At 35.9% G+C, this 17,779-nt stretch overlaps 2 protein-coding genes across 6 annotated transcripts in view; one reads left to right on the forward strand and one right to left on the reverse strand.

Moving 5' to 3' along the window:
• LOC109823896 (multiprotein-bridging factor 1b-like) overlaps positions 1-1,052 on the forward strand; it is a 7,992-nt gene extending 6,940 nt beyond the window's left edge. The window contains exons 3-4 of the mRNA XM_020390332.1: positions 562-644; positions 726-1,052. Of these exons, the coding sequence (XP_020245921.1) occupies positions 562-644; positions 726-845 (203 nt within the window). The 3' untranslated portion in view covers positions 846-1,052. The remainder of the gene's footprint in view (positions 1-561; positions 645-725) is intronic.
• LOC109823859 (tubby-like F-box protein 1) overlaps positions 1,172-17,779 on the reverse strand; it is a 32,864-nt gene continuing 16,256 nt past the window's right edge. For 4 of the 5 annotated variants that reach the window (XM_020390308.1, XM_020390301.1, XM_020390292.1 and 1 more), the window contains 3 exons: positions 3,883-3,970; positions 2,671-2,800; positions 1,172-1,915 (listed from right to left, as the gene is read on the reverse strand). In XM_020390308.1, coding sequence (XP_020245897.1) covers positions 1,369-1,915; positions 2,671-2,800; positions 3,883-3,970 — 765 coding nt within the window. In that variant the 3' untranslated portion in view covers positions 1,172-1,368. Of the gene's footprint in view, positions 1,916-2,670; positions 2,801-3,882; positions 3,971-4,572; positions 4,938-17,779 lie in introns of those variants that run through there. The other variant, XM_020390276.1, reaches the window with a different exon arrangement.

Below are 17,779 nucleotides of genomic sequence, written 5' to 3' on the forward strand. Positions count from 1 at the left end.
GTCCAGTGGAGGCTAGGGTTTTTACATTTTAGTTGGGTTTTGGGTTGGTTAGCGATTACGGGTTTGAAACTTTGATACCTTAATGGACCTGAATCCTTATGTTTATTGAAATGCGGATATCCGTATCCGCAACCGAATCATACACTCATATCCGAATCCGTATCCGAAAAAACGAAACCGGATCTGTATCCGAAATCATATCCGCCCGGTTTTAAAAATAGCTTATCATATTCGCATCCGTTCGGATACGGATGCGGGTCGGTTCGGATAAAACCGAACCGTTTGGCACCCCTATAAGTAGGACATGACTTCATCATCTCCTAATCAGAAGATTTAGAACTTATAATATAAGAAGGTTAGAATTTACCGTTGAATGGAAAAGTGGTCTCTTTGTCATTGATTAATGCTTTTGCGCTCAAACCAGTTTTAAGACTAGAAATAAGCATTTGAAAATCCACTACATATATCTTCTGTAATAGCTAGTTACTCTTATCTATTTTGTTATGTACTTAATGGCATTGTGTTTTCATTTCCTGACATCTGAATTTTATATTTAACAAGATGAACGGGTGCCAACTGAATTGAAGAAGAACATCATGCAAGCACGAATGGATAAAAAATATACACAGGCACAGCTTGCCCAGGTATTTTCTTCTCTTCTTTGAGCCCTATAACTTGATTCATAGCATTTAATCTTATGCTTGTGGGTATCTATCTTGTGCCAGCTGATCAATGAGAAACCTCAAGTGATCCAAGAGTACGAATCAGGAAAGGCCATTCCGAACCAGCAAATCATTGTCAAACTGGAAAGAGTTCTCGGAGTGAAACTGCGAGGTAAAAAGTGAGCTTGTACAATCTTGTTTACGACTTGGAGCTTGTTGAGAGGGAGAGAGAGAGAGAGAGTATTTGGAGTTTGAAAATACTTGTCCGACTTGCCCTGCATCCCCGGATCCTATCTTTTCTATTTGCTGTTTTCTTCTATTTGTTGTTTGTTGAACTAGTCATATGTAATTTATGTGGCTGAATATAAAATACATGTCCCTTCACTCTTATGTTTGTATGTTCGGAGGAATGATGATATACACCGAATCCATTCCAGTTCATTTGAGTTCATCCTATAATTGCTCACGTCAATATCTGTACATAAAGCAAACCACTTGAAAGTCATACGTACTCCAAGACCCAAGGCCATGCTTTCTTTATAATACATAAGAAACGTCAAACAGAAACAGTGATGCCAGTAGCTGCTTCATCATCTCTCTGGTTGATCCAAAAGCAACATCGTTCATACATCGGAAATATACAACACGCTTGCCCAATTTATGTCCACCAACATAACCGCAACAATAACTTAGGAGCTAAGCATTTCTATTCACATGCAAACTTTGTACCAAAGCTAGTGAGGCAAATGGCAAAAGCTTGAAAAGCCGAGAGTGGTTGCCTATAGTCCATTGTGAACATATCATCTCCAGCTTTCCCAAATTGAAGCAGCACTGTCTCATCATCCCCAACCCCACTCACTTGACATGGATCCGGAGCTGCAACAAGCTGAAAATTCTTCACAGAAGCAACGGTTACCCTCCCGTGAAAATTCAAGCACCAGCATTGAAGATGCTCGTGCCATCGAGGAGCTTTGTTCCTCAATACCACAGATAGAGGTTGAGATGATTCTTCTCCTTTGGTGGATTCTTCGCTTGGAGGGCATTGTAATCTGCAAAACATTCTTCTTGGTCCTCGAGATTTGAGAAGGTTGAATTTGTACGAAACATGGCCAATCTCGAAATTACCAGCCGGAACTTGTGGGCTGATTTGCTTGCTGGTGAAGCGTCGGCTCGTTCGACTGCTTGATGCCTTTGCGCCAGTGAAAGGTGGGTGGCTGTCGTATATTGTGAACTTAGTGCCCACGAAATCAGATCTGCAATAAGATTAGAAATATAACAGTAGCCAGAGAAGAGGGAATCAGAAAACATCATTGCGCAAAGCAAACTTGCAAACCAACTCCCACAGATTTGTTTTTAGCCAAGTAGCACAATTCCGTAATGCAAAAGTTCTTCCCCCCAAAAAAAAGGCAGACTCAGAAGTTGCACGGAAAATGGGTCGAAGGGGAAGGCTTTCCACTTGCACATCAGAGGTGGAGCAGTTGACTGAAGATAAGGGGTATATGAGACTTTATCCAATGAAAGAGTCACGTATGAATTCATAACATAATCATGTCCAGGGTAGAGAAACTACCGCCCACAGAAAACTATGATTAACTGAGTGGTCTCAAATAAGGCTAGTTGGCCAATAGTAAAATCTAGCAAGTCTGTCGTATTGGTCATGCAATTTAAGCTTATGAACTATCCTATAGAGAAAAAGGCAATTGGAAAAAGGCTGGAAGTTTCTACTGTCATACAAAAAACATGGAAACTTCTATGATTTGCATTAGCCTCTGAGCACGCAGGGTGCGAACAACATGCAAAGAATTGAAATAACAAAATATCTAAACAATGAAATGACAAAATAGTTTCTACTTGCTTTGTGAATGAGGCCAGAAACTTTCACAAATAATCCTTAAGGCGTTTGAATAGGTTTATAAGAGGTAAACACAAAATTTAACGAAGTATAATTAAATATAGTTGCAGACCAGAATGGATTTTTTTTTTTTAAATATACATGTCCATAAATTACCTCAACTTTCCTACGTAAGCATTACTTCCTTGGGACAGGTCATCAGCATCAAGTGTGATGATATATTCCGTGTGGGCACCACGCCTTACCCTTCTAGCTGCCAGTAGAAACTTTCCTTTATCCATGAAGGCTGCAAGAGTAAATTGTGTGAGTTTTTATCTGGTGTCAGAAGACTAGGGTTACAACCTGAACTGCAAATTGTTAAACATATAATTTTATTGAATCAGAACTTGGAAAAGGTCTGCAAGGTGAAACATGGTTCAAAAGAAAACCATCTTAGTGCTTGCCTGAACATCACAAATTATTCAATGACATAGCTGAAGTTTACGCCTCTATGATAACAGGATGTTCAATGAGTTATGAGATCTTTCATATTAACTATTTAGATCTCTAGTTGAACAATTAAGCATTACGCCTGATTCAAAATTTCATCCTAACTGATAGGAGACCTACAGTATCATAAAGGAGAAAACTCCACAAGATATTCAAATCACTGCAAAAAATTACTATTCAAGAGAAGACATTTCCATCCTTGAGTGCATCAATTGAGGTAAGTGTGCCAATTATACCATGACAATGACAGATCTAATAGTATTTTTGGTGTGCACTCCTACAAACTCAAAACTTCATGCAGATCTCAGACTATCAATTTTTAATTCCTCCTATTGCTCAACTAACTCGATTATAAAAGTCAAGAGATATACTCAAATACTTCATTCAAACCCTAGAAACTATCAATTTTGACTCATTCTATCGCTCAACTAACTCAATTATAAAAGTCAAGAGACAAAAGTCCAAGTTTTGTTTTCCCAAAAGTGTGGGTGAGAAACCAGGACTCCTCCAAGAACTATTCAAAAGCAAACTCTCTCCACCACCCAACAGCCACCATAAATTATTAAAACAAACAAATAACCAAAGGCGGGCACTTTGGCACAAGAAAATGAATCATAGTAAATAGGTCAAATTGCAAATAACCTCCCTTATTAGCACTTAGCATCCTTCAATTCATGTATAAGCAAGCCCTCGGAGTCCTGGACGAGTTATAGAAAGACAATTGTAGATAACACCCGTTTCCTTCCTCAAGAATTGAGGGGTGCTAAGTGAATAATATATGAATTGAGACACGTTAAGTGCTAGTAAAGGTATAGATGAGGGGGGTTATCTGCAACTAAATCTAGAAAATGTTTAAGCCTTCTAAGAACGTCATCTTACTTTGGGTCAAGCTGAGATAAAGATAGAATGTAGAGTTCTTCTTATTCCGCTTGATAAAGCACTGCATTGGATGCTCCTTCGGCCCTGGCTGCAATCGGCACATCAATCAAAAGAACCCAAATTTAGATACTTTCTAAGTAGCAGAAAATAATATAAGCAATAGCCAATGAATAATAATAGCATCAGCAGATCCTCCAACAATAATATCTCAGTCAAAAAAGAAACTTTTTTCATTAATTAAATTAGGGACAAAACGCCAAATACTTCATGTATTCCTAAAATTTTCAGAATTCTTCTAAATCTAAATCAGGAAAGAATGAAAATACACGAAAATAACTTTCAGAAGGCAGACACAAATCTAAAACTCCCCATACCATCTTAAAAAAACCACACAAGAAACCGGGGGAAAAACATTTTTTTCTTTTTTGTTAAAATCAAATGAGGGGTAGGATTCCAAATATCCAGAAAACATACTTTCACAGGGGAAACATCAAAAAAGTTCCAACAATACAAGAGATCATGTATATCAGCATCATTCTCATTAACAACGCCCCAAAAAATCACTCTTTTCCAGTTAATAATTGGGGAAAACTAATCTAAAATGTATCGAATACCAAAAAGGGTAAACAAAATAAGTAAAACCTAATCCAACAAAAAAGAAACCCATTTGAAAACATCAAATCGAGCAACCTGCTTAAGCGACGAAGGGAAAGTGATCTTTCCAGTATCCCTCGGCGATCCAACCATCCCCGTCGTGATTTCCCGCCAACGGCGGCAAACGCAAGCGCAAGAAACCACGTTCTTCCTCAACGGCCATCGATCCTCGCTCGACTCAACCCTGCGAATGATTTCTCCGAGGAGCTCCGGCAGTAACCGGGACCACCGGTCATCTGACCGATCGGTGACCGGATCCGAATCCTCCGCCGTTGAATCTTGCTGGAGTTGAGGCTGGATCCGGCGATCGCTGAAATGGGAAGAGGATGAGGACCTGAATGAAAGAAAAGATCTGCGCAGGGACATTTTGGAGTATTTGATCGAGGACTGGAGAAGAAGGGAAAGAGGATATATAAAGATATGACAGGGTTTGAATTTAGGATCCTACAAATTGGTCATTTCTTAGCTATGAAGAAGAGATTTGTGTTTGTAAATCATAGCCGCCAAATATTGAGTAACGATTATATATAAATAAACAATATGTTAAACATAAGATAATATTTTCTACCTGGGTTCTTAATCATTCATAATCAGATTTTTTTGTCTTAATTATATCCATCCTTTTCACATCAAATTGTAAAATTCTAAATTTTTTGTTTGACGTCAAATCATGTTTTACTCAAAAAAATGGTTATTCAAAGAACCAAAGCTAATTCTCAGCTGTAAAAAAGAAAAATCACTAGAATATAGAGCCATACGTGATGAAACACTTTGATCAATAACTTATTTGAAACCCTGTAAGAGATAAATTATAAGGAAAAAAAATATTATTGGAATAAAATCTAATATTATGTAATGCAGCTCTTCAAAGATAAAAAGTTTTTTTGACACAAAGAACTTTGTCATATTAACATCCATTTTTGGGAACAAAAATGTTAATATTTAATTTTGTTTAAATCTTTTAGAAAATTGTTTAGCCAAACGAAGGAGAATGAGACTATGTCACAAAGTTAAAAAGACAAGCCAATTGACGCATTTGAGAATAGGAAGGGGAATACAATAAAGCAAGCAGGAGAAATTAACATGCAATAACAGAAATTCGTAGGGACAATTTTAAAGAGAACTATTTGCAATCTATTGTTATTTTATATACTAATATGTAAAATTAATACAAAATTTGTACAGACCTATGGAAGACCAAGTAAAGGAGAGGGGGGCCCATAACCCAGGTTCTAGTAGTCAATGTAAACTAGGAAAAATAGATTCTTAACGCGTACAATATCTAACGCGTACAAATTTGTAGCTTAATGATTATTACTTATCTTACTAAGGGCACAATTAATTTTCTATTAAAGTTAGTGAGAGTTATGATGGTGCCGCCTCTTTTCCTTCTTTGACCAAATCATTGAATTTAGCAAAAAAAAAAAATTTTAAATTTATGATTGTGACATTGTTGCTGAGGACGTGTGTATGTAATTTGCCGCGAAGAAGCAGGCTTTGTAAATTGGATAATTTTGTCTCTTGGATTTTTTTTATAGTAGGTGAATTGCACGAATTGCACGTACAATGTACGTGGTATAAATTTTTAGATTTTATTAAAATTGATAATTTAGTTTAGCATTTTACTTTAATTTATTCATTAAACCTTTTTAAGCTAATTTGGAATTTATATAGATGTTTAAACAAACATATAATATCCCAGTGAAGACCCAGAAGGAGCACCATTTTTTGGCAAATGTTATATCACTATTAAAAGAATAATTATAGTGTAAGACTTAGTTATATTTTGACATGTAAGATTGATTTATTAATTTGTGTTCAAGAATTTTTAGATTTTAATTTTTCAATGTATAGAAGAATATAAATCAAAACAGTTTAATACATTTATTTCTAAATGAATATTTTCTCGTAAATAGACTATCAAATTGTTAATGTTAGTATGTAGAAAGATCATTTAACTCGGTTCTGAACCTTTTCAGTGGAAATATAAATAAAAGTATATGCGTCACAAATTGCCTATAGGTCCCTAAACACAGCTTGAAACGACGAGCCTGTTGGATATAGGTGCCCTACAGGCAATAATTGTATATTGTAACAGGACTTATATGAATATAACATCCTTATTCAAAATAATAATATGCTATTTTGGTCAGATTTATCTGGTATATTAATACAGATAAAGTCCTTAGAATGATACTAGACTATCAGGCATTTCGGATATGATCATAATGAAGAGATTTGATTTGTCGCTAACGTATATTCTAAAATGTTCCTAGTCGATGAAGTGTTGAAATGGGACATTATCACTTTGGGATGACTAGTGTATACTCTATTTCTCCTTTGATAGGATGATGATTTATCTCTCGGATCATTGATATGAGACATCAAAATATAGTATATAAGTGACTCATTAGTGAATGAGTTGACTGAATGACTCACTGAGAACATCTAGTTGGTAATTATACTTAACTGTCAAATAGAAGTTCTCAAGTGATATAGTACATAGTAGTCTCTTGACCTGAGGCATGAGTGCAATATCTTACATGTCAGTATAGGTGTACTTAGACTTTTACCTAACCACATTGTTGGGTGCATCTCGAGGCATAAGTAGATATTGAGATGCCAAGATGAGATTCTTCTCTCCCAGTATAGGGGGTTGATATCATAAAATTGTTTGATATAACTATAATCTAAAAATCTTTAACCGAGGTAAATAAGATAAACTAAGTTTCAGTTTGATCTTAAAGGTTATGAGTTTAATATCAACAAACACTAATGGTAAATAAGATAAACTAAGTTTCAGTTTGATCTTAAAGGTTATGAGTTTAATATCAACAAACACTAATTGAGAAATTAGGGTTTGACAGTTTTCCATACCCTAGGCTCAATGGTTTGACATGGTTTGAAGAAGAGATCGAACTGTACGGTATTATCACTGAGTGGTCCTGATAAAATTGTGTTAGCATCTTACAGATATTTATCATAACTTATACCCAGGTAGTCTTCATGTGTAGCTAGCATCACTGTTGTACTTGTGGATATAATCCACTGCCGAGTCTTAAGTTGGGCCCTAGAGTCACACCAAGCGCGTACTTAAATCCTATGAAATATAAATTTATAGAGTAATGCGTATGATTGATAGCATATATGATTTTACCGTATACACATAAACGGTTATGCATATCGGTAAAATCAGAATGTTATGTGCTTAGAAAATGAATTTCATTATTTTTCCTATAAAATTAACTTTTAGTCAACTAGTTGACTTTTTGGTCAACGGTTGACTTTTGGTCAACTCATTGATTTTTTGGTCATATGATGACTTATTAATCAATGATTGGAAAATTACGAAATACCGTATTTATGAAATACTGTATTGATGTTGTATTTTCATTTATGAAATACGCACTTTATTATACCTTAATTAATGAGTCATGAGATGAGTCATTAAGGTGGTATGGTTTGGGAACGTGGTTTTAGCACATAGTTTTGATTCTTCATGATTCATTGCATAAGTCATGAGATGAGTCATTACATGACTCATGAGAGAATCATTGTTTTGATGACTCATGGTGTGACTCATAGGATGAGTCATTCATGTCATGACATATTTTTCCTCTATAAATATGAGCTCTCTTTCTTCTTTCATGGTTAATAGAAAAATAAAATAAATGGTTTATTCATAGTTACTTTCCATAAAAGAAAAGAAGAGAGATCTACCTCTTACTAAACTTTAGCAATCTTTAAGTAAGAGGAAGTGATAGGATTTTAAAGTACCCCGGGGTGGATATCTTTCCTTGTGTCTTAAGAAGACTCCTATTTTATCAAGCCCACTTGAAGACTTGGAGATCCACTACGAGGAGATTTTCTACTACAAGGAGCAAGAGCTAGGGGTTGTTCAATCTTCCACCGAATCACGCTTCGAAAGTATGACTTTCTAACTCTTGTATGCTCTCTTTAATATAGGGATTATGTTAGATTTAATTAGGATGGTCCTATTATGCATTTCATGCTCTCTACATGCTTAGCATAATTATACATACAGTATTCCGCTGCATTTTTTGCATGTATTTAGTATGAATTTCCTTCATGGTATCAGAGCCATGGTTCCATCTAATTAAATCTTAACATGAATATCTAACTCATAGAGGTCTTTGTACTTGCTTCTAATTACTAGTTTAATTAAAAGATGTTTTAATGAAACTAGTTAATTTAATCAAGTTGTTTTGTCATTAGTTATACTAATTGTTGATTCAAAAATATGATTTTTGGTTCATAAGTTTTTAGGAGTAAAAACACTTGTATAAATTACAAAACACTTTTTTACAACTAGTGTAGTTGTATGTTAGAAGCATGATAGTCCTATTTGAGTTAGGGTAATCCCTATGTTATCTAGTTTTCTAATTTGTTGCATAACTAGATAGATGCATATTTCTTAAATTTGATTAAGTTATATGTTTTATATCATCTTGCGTGATGTTATGTTTATGGATGGTAGTGGGCAACAATTCTCTTGCATGTTTTGTATTGATGTAATAAAGTTAGAAATGTAATAATTATTTACGACCTCTTCCCTCCCCGAGCATGGGCTACGCCTACGGGTTTAGGCACTTGCTCACCGATCATATGGACTACGCCTACGGGTATAGGCCATTGTTCAGGTGTGGGAGGTATGGTTTCTTAGTTTAGTTATTTCATTTATAGCTTTTGCTTTACATTTAATGTAATATTATTACCCATCCTACGAGATGGTTTTTCCATTATAAATGGGTTTTGCACGTCCTATGTTTATATAATTGTAATAATACAGAGTTTGTAAGGGAGCAAGCACCGCAAGGAGTTGCATATGGATTGCTAAAATATAATTAGTGTAGTTGCATTTTATTTTCTTTAGTTGTCCACTACCATTCTATATAAGTTTTATATTACATATGTTGATATGTTGGTTGTGCCCTAATTGTAGATGTCAATACAATTAGGAGCTATATTCTGTAAAGTTTATATATCTATCTCACTAGAGAAATAGTTTTTTATTATAAAAACTCTTTTTAAACTTTGTGAGACATGGCAATAAGAGTTTATTGACCATAGAGTGGTGAGACCGACATTAACATAGTGTTAGTGTAAAAGATAAATAAACCTGTAGCAGTTAAAAGAGATATATTTAGAACGAACTTTTAACTAGGGTCTAGGAAAGTGATTATGAGATATAGCTCATGGAGTGATGCCCAACTTAAGATTAGGGGTGATGCCCAATCTTTCGCGTTATAGTCTTAAAGAGCGGTGGTTACTTAATAAAGGTCCGATGAATATTCCCGGTGAATAGCTCGGAACCCTCCTACCAATCTTGCGCTTTCCTGGCTAGTTAAATTGTTGCAAGTATAAATATAGAGCATCTTTTAACTATATAAATTTTGATTACGGTAAAATATTTATAAAATTGTCCGTAGCCCTTCATCATTTCAGTTGAATACTACTAAGCTTATAAATACTTTGTTTGTTGGCTATCGTCAAGGTAATACTATTATATGGTTAAATAGTATTCATATGTATATAAGATATAAGGATAGCTTAAATTGGTTATGCGACTTTGTTGGCTTTCGTCAAGAGTTTGCATAAGTTAAATTTGAGCCAGTCAAGAAATGATGGGTCCAAACTTGACTAGTTTTTATGATTTGTTAGCTATCGTCAAGGTCATAAAAGGCTAAGGGTAAAATCATATCAAGAATTACAAGAGTGTAAAAGACAAAATTTGTCTACCAATTATTGAGTGTATCAATTTGTTGGCTTTCGTTAAGGTTGATACGTTCAATGATAATTGGATCTTGATCCCACTTGAAAATAAGGGGTTGTTTTCCGATCACCTCTTATAAGGTTTTGAGAGACTTAAAAAATAGTGGGAGGCATAACTTAGATAAAAATGAACCAAATCTATTTTATGTATTGAACATCTGCTAAAATAATTTTTTCTCTCTCTTTCAGGCCATAATGTATGGCTTAAAAATCATATCATAACAGAACAAGTTAACCGATCCTAATTTTATAGACTGGTTGAGAAATGTTAAAGGAAGCTACCCAGAATTCTTAGCCTCACACATCAAGAAGAAGCAAGTTGTTGCTTCATCTTTAGGTGTGTTTGTTACTCAGAATTATTTTTTTATAAATCCTACATCTTGGATATTAGATACCGGATCAGGATCTCACATTTATAATTTGTTACAAGGATTGAGAAGCTATAGAAAACTTGGACCTGGAGAGATGACGCTACAAGTTGGTAATGTTGCAATAGTTACAGCACTTGCAGTAGAGGATTTTCATCTATCTTTGCCAAATGGAAACATTTTGATTTTGAATAGCTGCTATTTTGTACCAACTATGATGTGTAATATAATATCTGTATCTTTATTAGATAAAGATGGATATATATTCAAGTTGGAGAACATTGTTATGAATATCATATTTAATCAAAAGTTGATTGCTTATAGAACATTGTGTAATGGCATCTATATTCTTAATCAAAACACAATTCTGAATACTCATCACACTGATAAGAGAAAGCACTCAGTTGTGAACGACGTTTTCTTATGGCATTGTAGACTTGGTCATATTAATAAAGAAAGACTTGGCGAGCTACATAAGTATGGATATTTAGATCCATTTGACTTTGAGTCTTATGATACCTGCAAGTCTTGTCTTAAAAGTAAAATGACCAAGACTCCATTTACGGGAACTGGAGCAAGAGTTACAGAACTCTTAGGACTGATATATAGTGATGTATGTGGTCTTATGTCTACTATGGCCAGAGGTGGCTACTCCTATTTTATTACTTTTACTGATGATTTTTTAAGATTTGGATACGTGTTTTTGATGAAACACAAGTCTGAAGCATTTGAGAAATTTATCGAGTATAAAAATGAAGTAGAGAACCAAACAAGCAAGAAAGTTAAAATTCTTGGATCGGATCGAGGAGGAGAATACTTAAGCTCGGAATTCTTAGGTTTTTTTTAAAAGAGAATGTGATTCTCTCTCAGGTTACTCCACCCTTTACACCACAACATAATGGCGTATCAGAAAGGAGGAATCGTACCCTATTAGATATGGTACGTTCTATGATGAGTAACACTGAGTTACCTTTTTCATTCTGGGGGTATGCGTTGGAAACAACAGCACACTTACTGAATATGGTTCCAACTAAAGCAGTGCCTAAACCTCCATATAAGATATGGTATGGGATGAAACCACATCTTAATTATATTAAGATTTGGGGATGTCATGCTTATGTAAAAAAGCAAGATCCCAAAAAGTTAGATGCACGCTCAGTATTGTGTAATTCCCATGGATATCAATTCTACCACATCGATGAACAAAAGATAATTATTTATCGGTATGCTACCTTTTTGGAGAAGGAATTTCTTGAAAAAGAAATTAATGGGAGCATGGTAGAACTGGAAGAAATTTTAGAGATACAAATCAATATTGATAATTTATTAGAACTAGCAAATTTAGTTATACCAGAAGAATCTCAACCACTCCGCAGATATCCAAGGCGATCTAATGCACCTAAGAGACAATATGATTTTCTCGTTGAAGGTAGCATGTTAGATCACGTCATAGATGATGACGAACCTTTTAGTTATCAGCAAGCATCTTAGAGTAGGGACTCTGTTCCTTGGCATGATGCAATGAAATTCGAAATAGACTCTATGTACGCCAACAAAGTATGGATCTTAGACAATCCTCCTAAATGGATGATACCCATAGGTTGCAAATGGTTGTTTAAGAAAAAGTTGGGTGTAGATGAAAAAGTAGAGACTTTTAAAACTAGACTGGTAGCTAAAGGTTTTCGTCAAAGACCTGGTTTGGACTATGATGACACATTTTCTCCAATGGCTATGCTATAGTCTATTCAGATCCTACTTGCTATAGCTACTCACTATGACTATGAGATCTGGCAAATGAACGTTAAAACTACATTTCTAAATGGTGATTTAGAAGAGTTCATATATATATTTCTCAACCAGAGGGATTTGTAGTCAGTGGGAGCAGTGGAAAAGCGTGTAGGTTGCTTAAAGCCATTTATGGACTGAAGCAAGCATCGCGAAGATGGAACATCTATTTTGATGATGCTATCAAAGAATTTAGTTTCATCAAAAATCCAGATGAACCATGTGTGTATAAAAGGATAATTGGGAGTATAGTATCATTTCTTATCTTGTATGTAGACGATATACTCTTAATCGGTAATGACATACCGTCATTAAAAACAGTTAAAATTTGGCTATCAAAAAGATTTTCCATAAAAGATTTGGGTGAAGCATCCTGTATACTGGGTATTCAGATCTATAGAGATAGATCTAAAAGGATATTAGGATTATCCCAATCTAGATACATTGGCAAAGTGCTAAAGCGGTTTAGCATGGAAAATTCTAAGAAAGGTTTTGTACCTGCATCTTCTGGAATCTCACTCTCTAAAAAGATGTCTCCCCAGATTGATGAAGAGAGGCGACGCATGAGTCTAATTCCTTATGCCTCAGCAGTAGGATCGATCATGTATGCCATGTTATGTACTAGACCGGTCTAATTCCTTATGCCTCAGCAGTAGGATCGATCATGTATGCCATGTTATGTACTAGACCGGATATCGCTTATTCACTCAGTTTGGTAAATCATGTATGCCATGTTATGTACTAGACCGGATATCGCTTATTCACTCAGTTTGGTAAGTAGATACCAAATAATCATGGAGAAGAGCACTGGAAAGCGGTCAAAAATATACTTAAGTACCTGAAAAGGTCTAAAGAGTTATTTTTGATATATGGTAAAAGTGACCTCCAAATGGAGGTTTTTTCCGACTCTAGCTTTCAGAGCGATATCGATGATAGTAAATCTATTTCAGGATATATTTTTACTCTTAATAGAGGGGCTATCAGTTGGAAAAGTTACAAGCATGACACAGTAGCAGACTCTACTATGGAAGCCGAATACATTACGACAAATGATGCAGCCAAAGAAGCTGTCTGGATGAGAAAGTTCCTTTCAGAGCTGGAAGTTGTTCACACCATTAAAGATCCAATACTTTTATACTGTGATAATAATGCTGCTATAGCTCTGACAAAGGAACTCAGGTCTCACCATAAGTCCAGACACATTCTGAGAAAGTATCACTTGATCAGGGAGATAGTTGATTGCCAAGAGATCAAGATTGAAAGAGTTGACACAAAAGAAAATATAGCAGATCCATTCACAAAAACAATTGCTCGTACACAATTTGAAAAACTTGTTGAGCTATTAGGTATTAGATACTACAATGATTGGCCTTAGTGCAAGTGGGAGTTTGTTGGATATAGGTATCCAACAGGCAATAATTGTATATTATAACAGGACTTATATGAATATAACATCCTTGTTCAAAATAATAGAATGCTATTTTGGTCAGATTTATCTGGTATATTAATATAGATAAAGTTCTTAGAATGATACTAGACTATTAGACATTTCGGATATGATCGTAATGAAGAGATCTAATTTGTCGCTAACGTATATTCTAAAATGTTCCTAGTCGATGAGATGTTGAAATGGGACATCATCACTTTGGGAAGACTAGTGTATACTCTATTTCTCCTTTGATAGGATGATGATTTATCTCTTAGATCATTGATATGAGACATCAAGATATAGTATACAGGTGACTCATTAGTGAATGAGTTGACTGAATGACTCACTGAGAACATCTAGTTGGTAATTATATTTAACTGACAAATAGAAGTTCTTAAGTGATATAGTACATAGCAGTCTCTTGACCTGAGGCATGAGTGCAATATCTTACATGTCAGTATAGGTGTACTTAGACTTTTACCTAACCACAATTCTTATTTAGTTGTGCATAACGGCTCTTGTTGGGTGCATCTCGAGACATAAGTAGATATCGAGATGCCAAGATGAGATTCTTCTCTCCCAGTATAGGGGGTTGATATCATAAAATTGTTTGATATAACTATAATCTGAAAATCCTTGGTCGGGGTAAATAAGATAAACTAAGTTTCAGTTTGATCTTAAAGGTTATGAGTTTAATATCAACAAACACTAATGGTAAATAAGATAAACTAAGTTTCAGTTTGATCTTAAAGGTTATGAGTTTAATATCAACAAACACTAATTGAGAAATTAGGGTTTGACAGTTTTCCATACCCTAGGCTCAATGGTTTGACATGGTTTGAAGAAGAGATCGAACTGTACGGTATTATCACTGAGTGGTCCTGATAAAATTGTGTTAGCATCTTACAGATATTTATCATAACTTATACCCAGGTAGTCTTCATGTGTAGCTAGCATCACTGTTGTACTTGTGGATATAATCCACTGCCGAGTCTTAAGTTGGGCCCTAGAGTCACACCAAGCGCGTACTTAAATCCTATGAAATATAAATTTATAGAGTAATGCGTATGATTGATAGCATATATGATTTTACCGTATACACATAAACGGTTACGCATATCGGTAAAATCAGATGCTATGTGCTTAGAAAATGAATTCCAGTATTTTTCCTATAAAATTAACTTTTAGTCAACTAGTTGACTTTTTGGTCAACAATTGACATTTGGTTAACTCATTGATTTTTTGGTCATATGATGACTTATTAATCAATGATTGAAAAATTACAAAATACCGTATTTATGAAATATTGTATTGATGTCGTATTTTCATTTATGAAATACGCACTTCATTATACCTTGATTAATGAGTCATGAGATGAGTCATTAAGGTGGTATGGTTTGGGAACATGGTTTTAGCACATAGTTTTGATTCTTCATGATTCATTGCATGACTCATGAGATGAGTCATTGCATGACTCATGAGAGAATCATTATTTTGAAGACTCATGGTACGACTCATAGGATGAGTCATTCATGTCATGACATATTCTTCCTCTATAAATATGAGCTCTCTTTCTTCTTTCATGGTTAATGGAAAAATGAAATAAATGGTTTATTCATAGTTGCTTTCCATAAAAAAAAAGAAGAGAGATCTACCTCTTACTAAACTCTAGCAATTTTTAAGTAAGAGGAAGTAGTAGGATTTTAAAGTACCCCGGGGTGGATATCTTTCCTTGTGTCTCAAGAAGACTCCGATTTTATCAAGCCCACTTGAAGACTTGGAGATCCACTATGAGGAGATTTTCTACTACAAAGAGCAAGAGCTAGGGGTTGTCCGATCTTCCGTCGAATCACGCTTCGGAAGTACGACTTTCTAACTCTTGTATGCTCTCTTTAATATAGGCATTATGTTAGATTTAATTAGGATGGTCCTATTATGTATTTCATGCTCTCTACATGCTTAGTATAATTATACATACAGTATTCCGCTATATTTTTTGCATGTATTTAGCACGAATTTCCTTCAGAGCCATCAAGCGACGAACCGTCAAACGACGTGGCGACGATCCGTCGAAACAATAAAGCGCCAAACTGTTGATGGTGTAGCAACAAGCCACTGGAATGGCAAAGTAAGTTGCACGCGCACTCGTCAGCCACCTCCAAGTTAACGAAATGCATGAAGTGAATCACTAAAGTGTACAAGTCAGCAAAACGACAAAATGCGCGTAATGACAAAACATGTCTAATCCTAAAGTTCGTAAAAACCACCCTGGCAGTCGAGTAGTGTCAAAATGACTCGGCCAAGACCAGGTGGCTCGGTCAAGGCCGAGCTACCTTCAAGTGGCTCGGCCAAGGCTGAGCCACCATAGGGTGACTCGCACAGTTCCGAGCCACCCTACAGTGGCTCGCGTCCAGAAATGCCGAAAACACATTTTTTGATGGTTTTCTCCAGATTCTTTCGTTTCAGAGCCTCCCCAACTATTTTGAACCTATCCCTAAACATGATTAAGCGGTTATTAACTGAGAATAAGGTTAAATCATTAATTCTTATCTGAAAATGCTGCATCCGAAGCCTATAAATACAAGCCTAGGGTCCTATATGTAGTGGATTTAAAATTTTGGCGAGGTGCTGTCACTGCGAAGAGTGAATCACAAATTTCAGAGAAGCTAGTAGATCCTGGCAAAGTTCTTCAGCATAAAAAGAGAGAATTCGAGAAATCTGAGGCACATTCCCCTTTCCTCCGGATCAAACTAGGTTTTAATCTCGAGAAGAGTCGTAATCTCACTTGGTTGAGATTATCACTTTTGCGATTGTTTCCTTTGTGAGGCAAGAGTATTGAATTTTCGTTCTATCAACCAGATTTGATCCATGGTGGTCCACAAACTAACGCACCCCCGGTACAAGTAAAGATCCCACGCAAACAGCGGGTGATAAACGTCATCTGTGTGTGTTTGAAAAGAGTTGCAATTCTTATTTTATTTTTGTAAGTGAGTAATCTTATAAAAAGATTAACTCTTTTGAATTCATTATAATCGATAAACATGTAATGGATTTGATAAATAAATCAACTTTCGATGCAAACACGTTGGCAACCACAGTGGGAGCCAATAGCCTCTCTAACGAGGCTATAGTGTCGCAACCAAGGATCCTGATCCCGGTTGATACGGAGGTCGAATACGAGTTCGACCAACAAAAGTACGAGGAGTATATGTCTTCCTCCTCTAGATCCTCCTCCCCTCGCAAGCGCAGGAGGATCTCCTCCTCAAGGAAGGTCCGCCGGTCTTCATATTTGAAGACCCAAGATGATAATCGTCTCCTCGTTGCTGCTATAGTTGCCCCTTATAGCACCCTTTCGGCGTCCAATGAAGCTGGATATGTTGATTTGAACTCCATCAGTCAAGGAGTTAACTTCTGAAGGCGCGCCAATTTTTTCAAAGAGGACTCATCAGAGGCAACACCAACGCCTCGCACGTCAACTAGCCAAAGCCCAAGAGCCGGTTGATGGGATTTGTTATGAGGTGGATCTGAAATTCAGGAAGCACCAAGCACCACAGCAGCGACCGAATGGATCCTCCTCCAGGCCATCAACTAATGAGTGGACCCGCGTAAAAAGGACATATTCAACTCTTGAGGAACGCATCCAAAAGTTTTGCGCACTACACGCGCACATGCAGATTCTTATGCAGTAGGCACATAAATTATAGAAGGAAGAGGTGGTAAAAAAACTACCAAAACTACACCAAGTTTAAAGGCCAAAGTCCAAAACGGCATCGAAAACAACTCGAACATCGCCAAAAACTGTCAGAAAATGCGAGTCAGCCCAAACCGGCTAGGCTAAGGCGGAGCCACATCATACTGACTCGGCCTA

Source organism: Asparagus officinalis, chromosome 1 (genome assembly GCF_001876935.1).
Source record: "Asparagus officinalis chromosome 1, Aspof.V1, whole genome shotgun sequence".
Lineage (NCBI taxonomy): Eukaryota > Viridiplantae > Streptophyta > Magnoliopsida > Asparagales > Asparagaceae > Asparagus > Asparagus officinalis.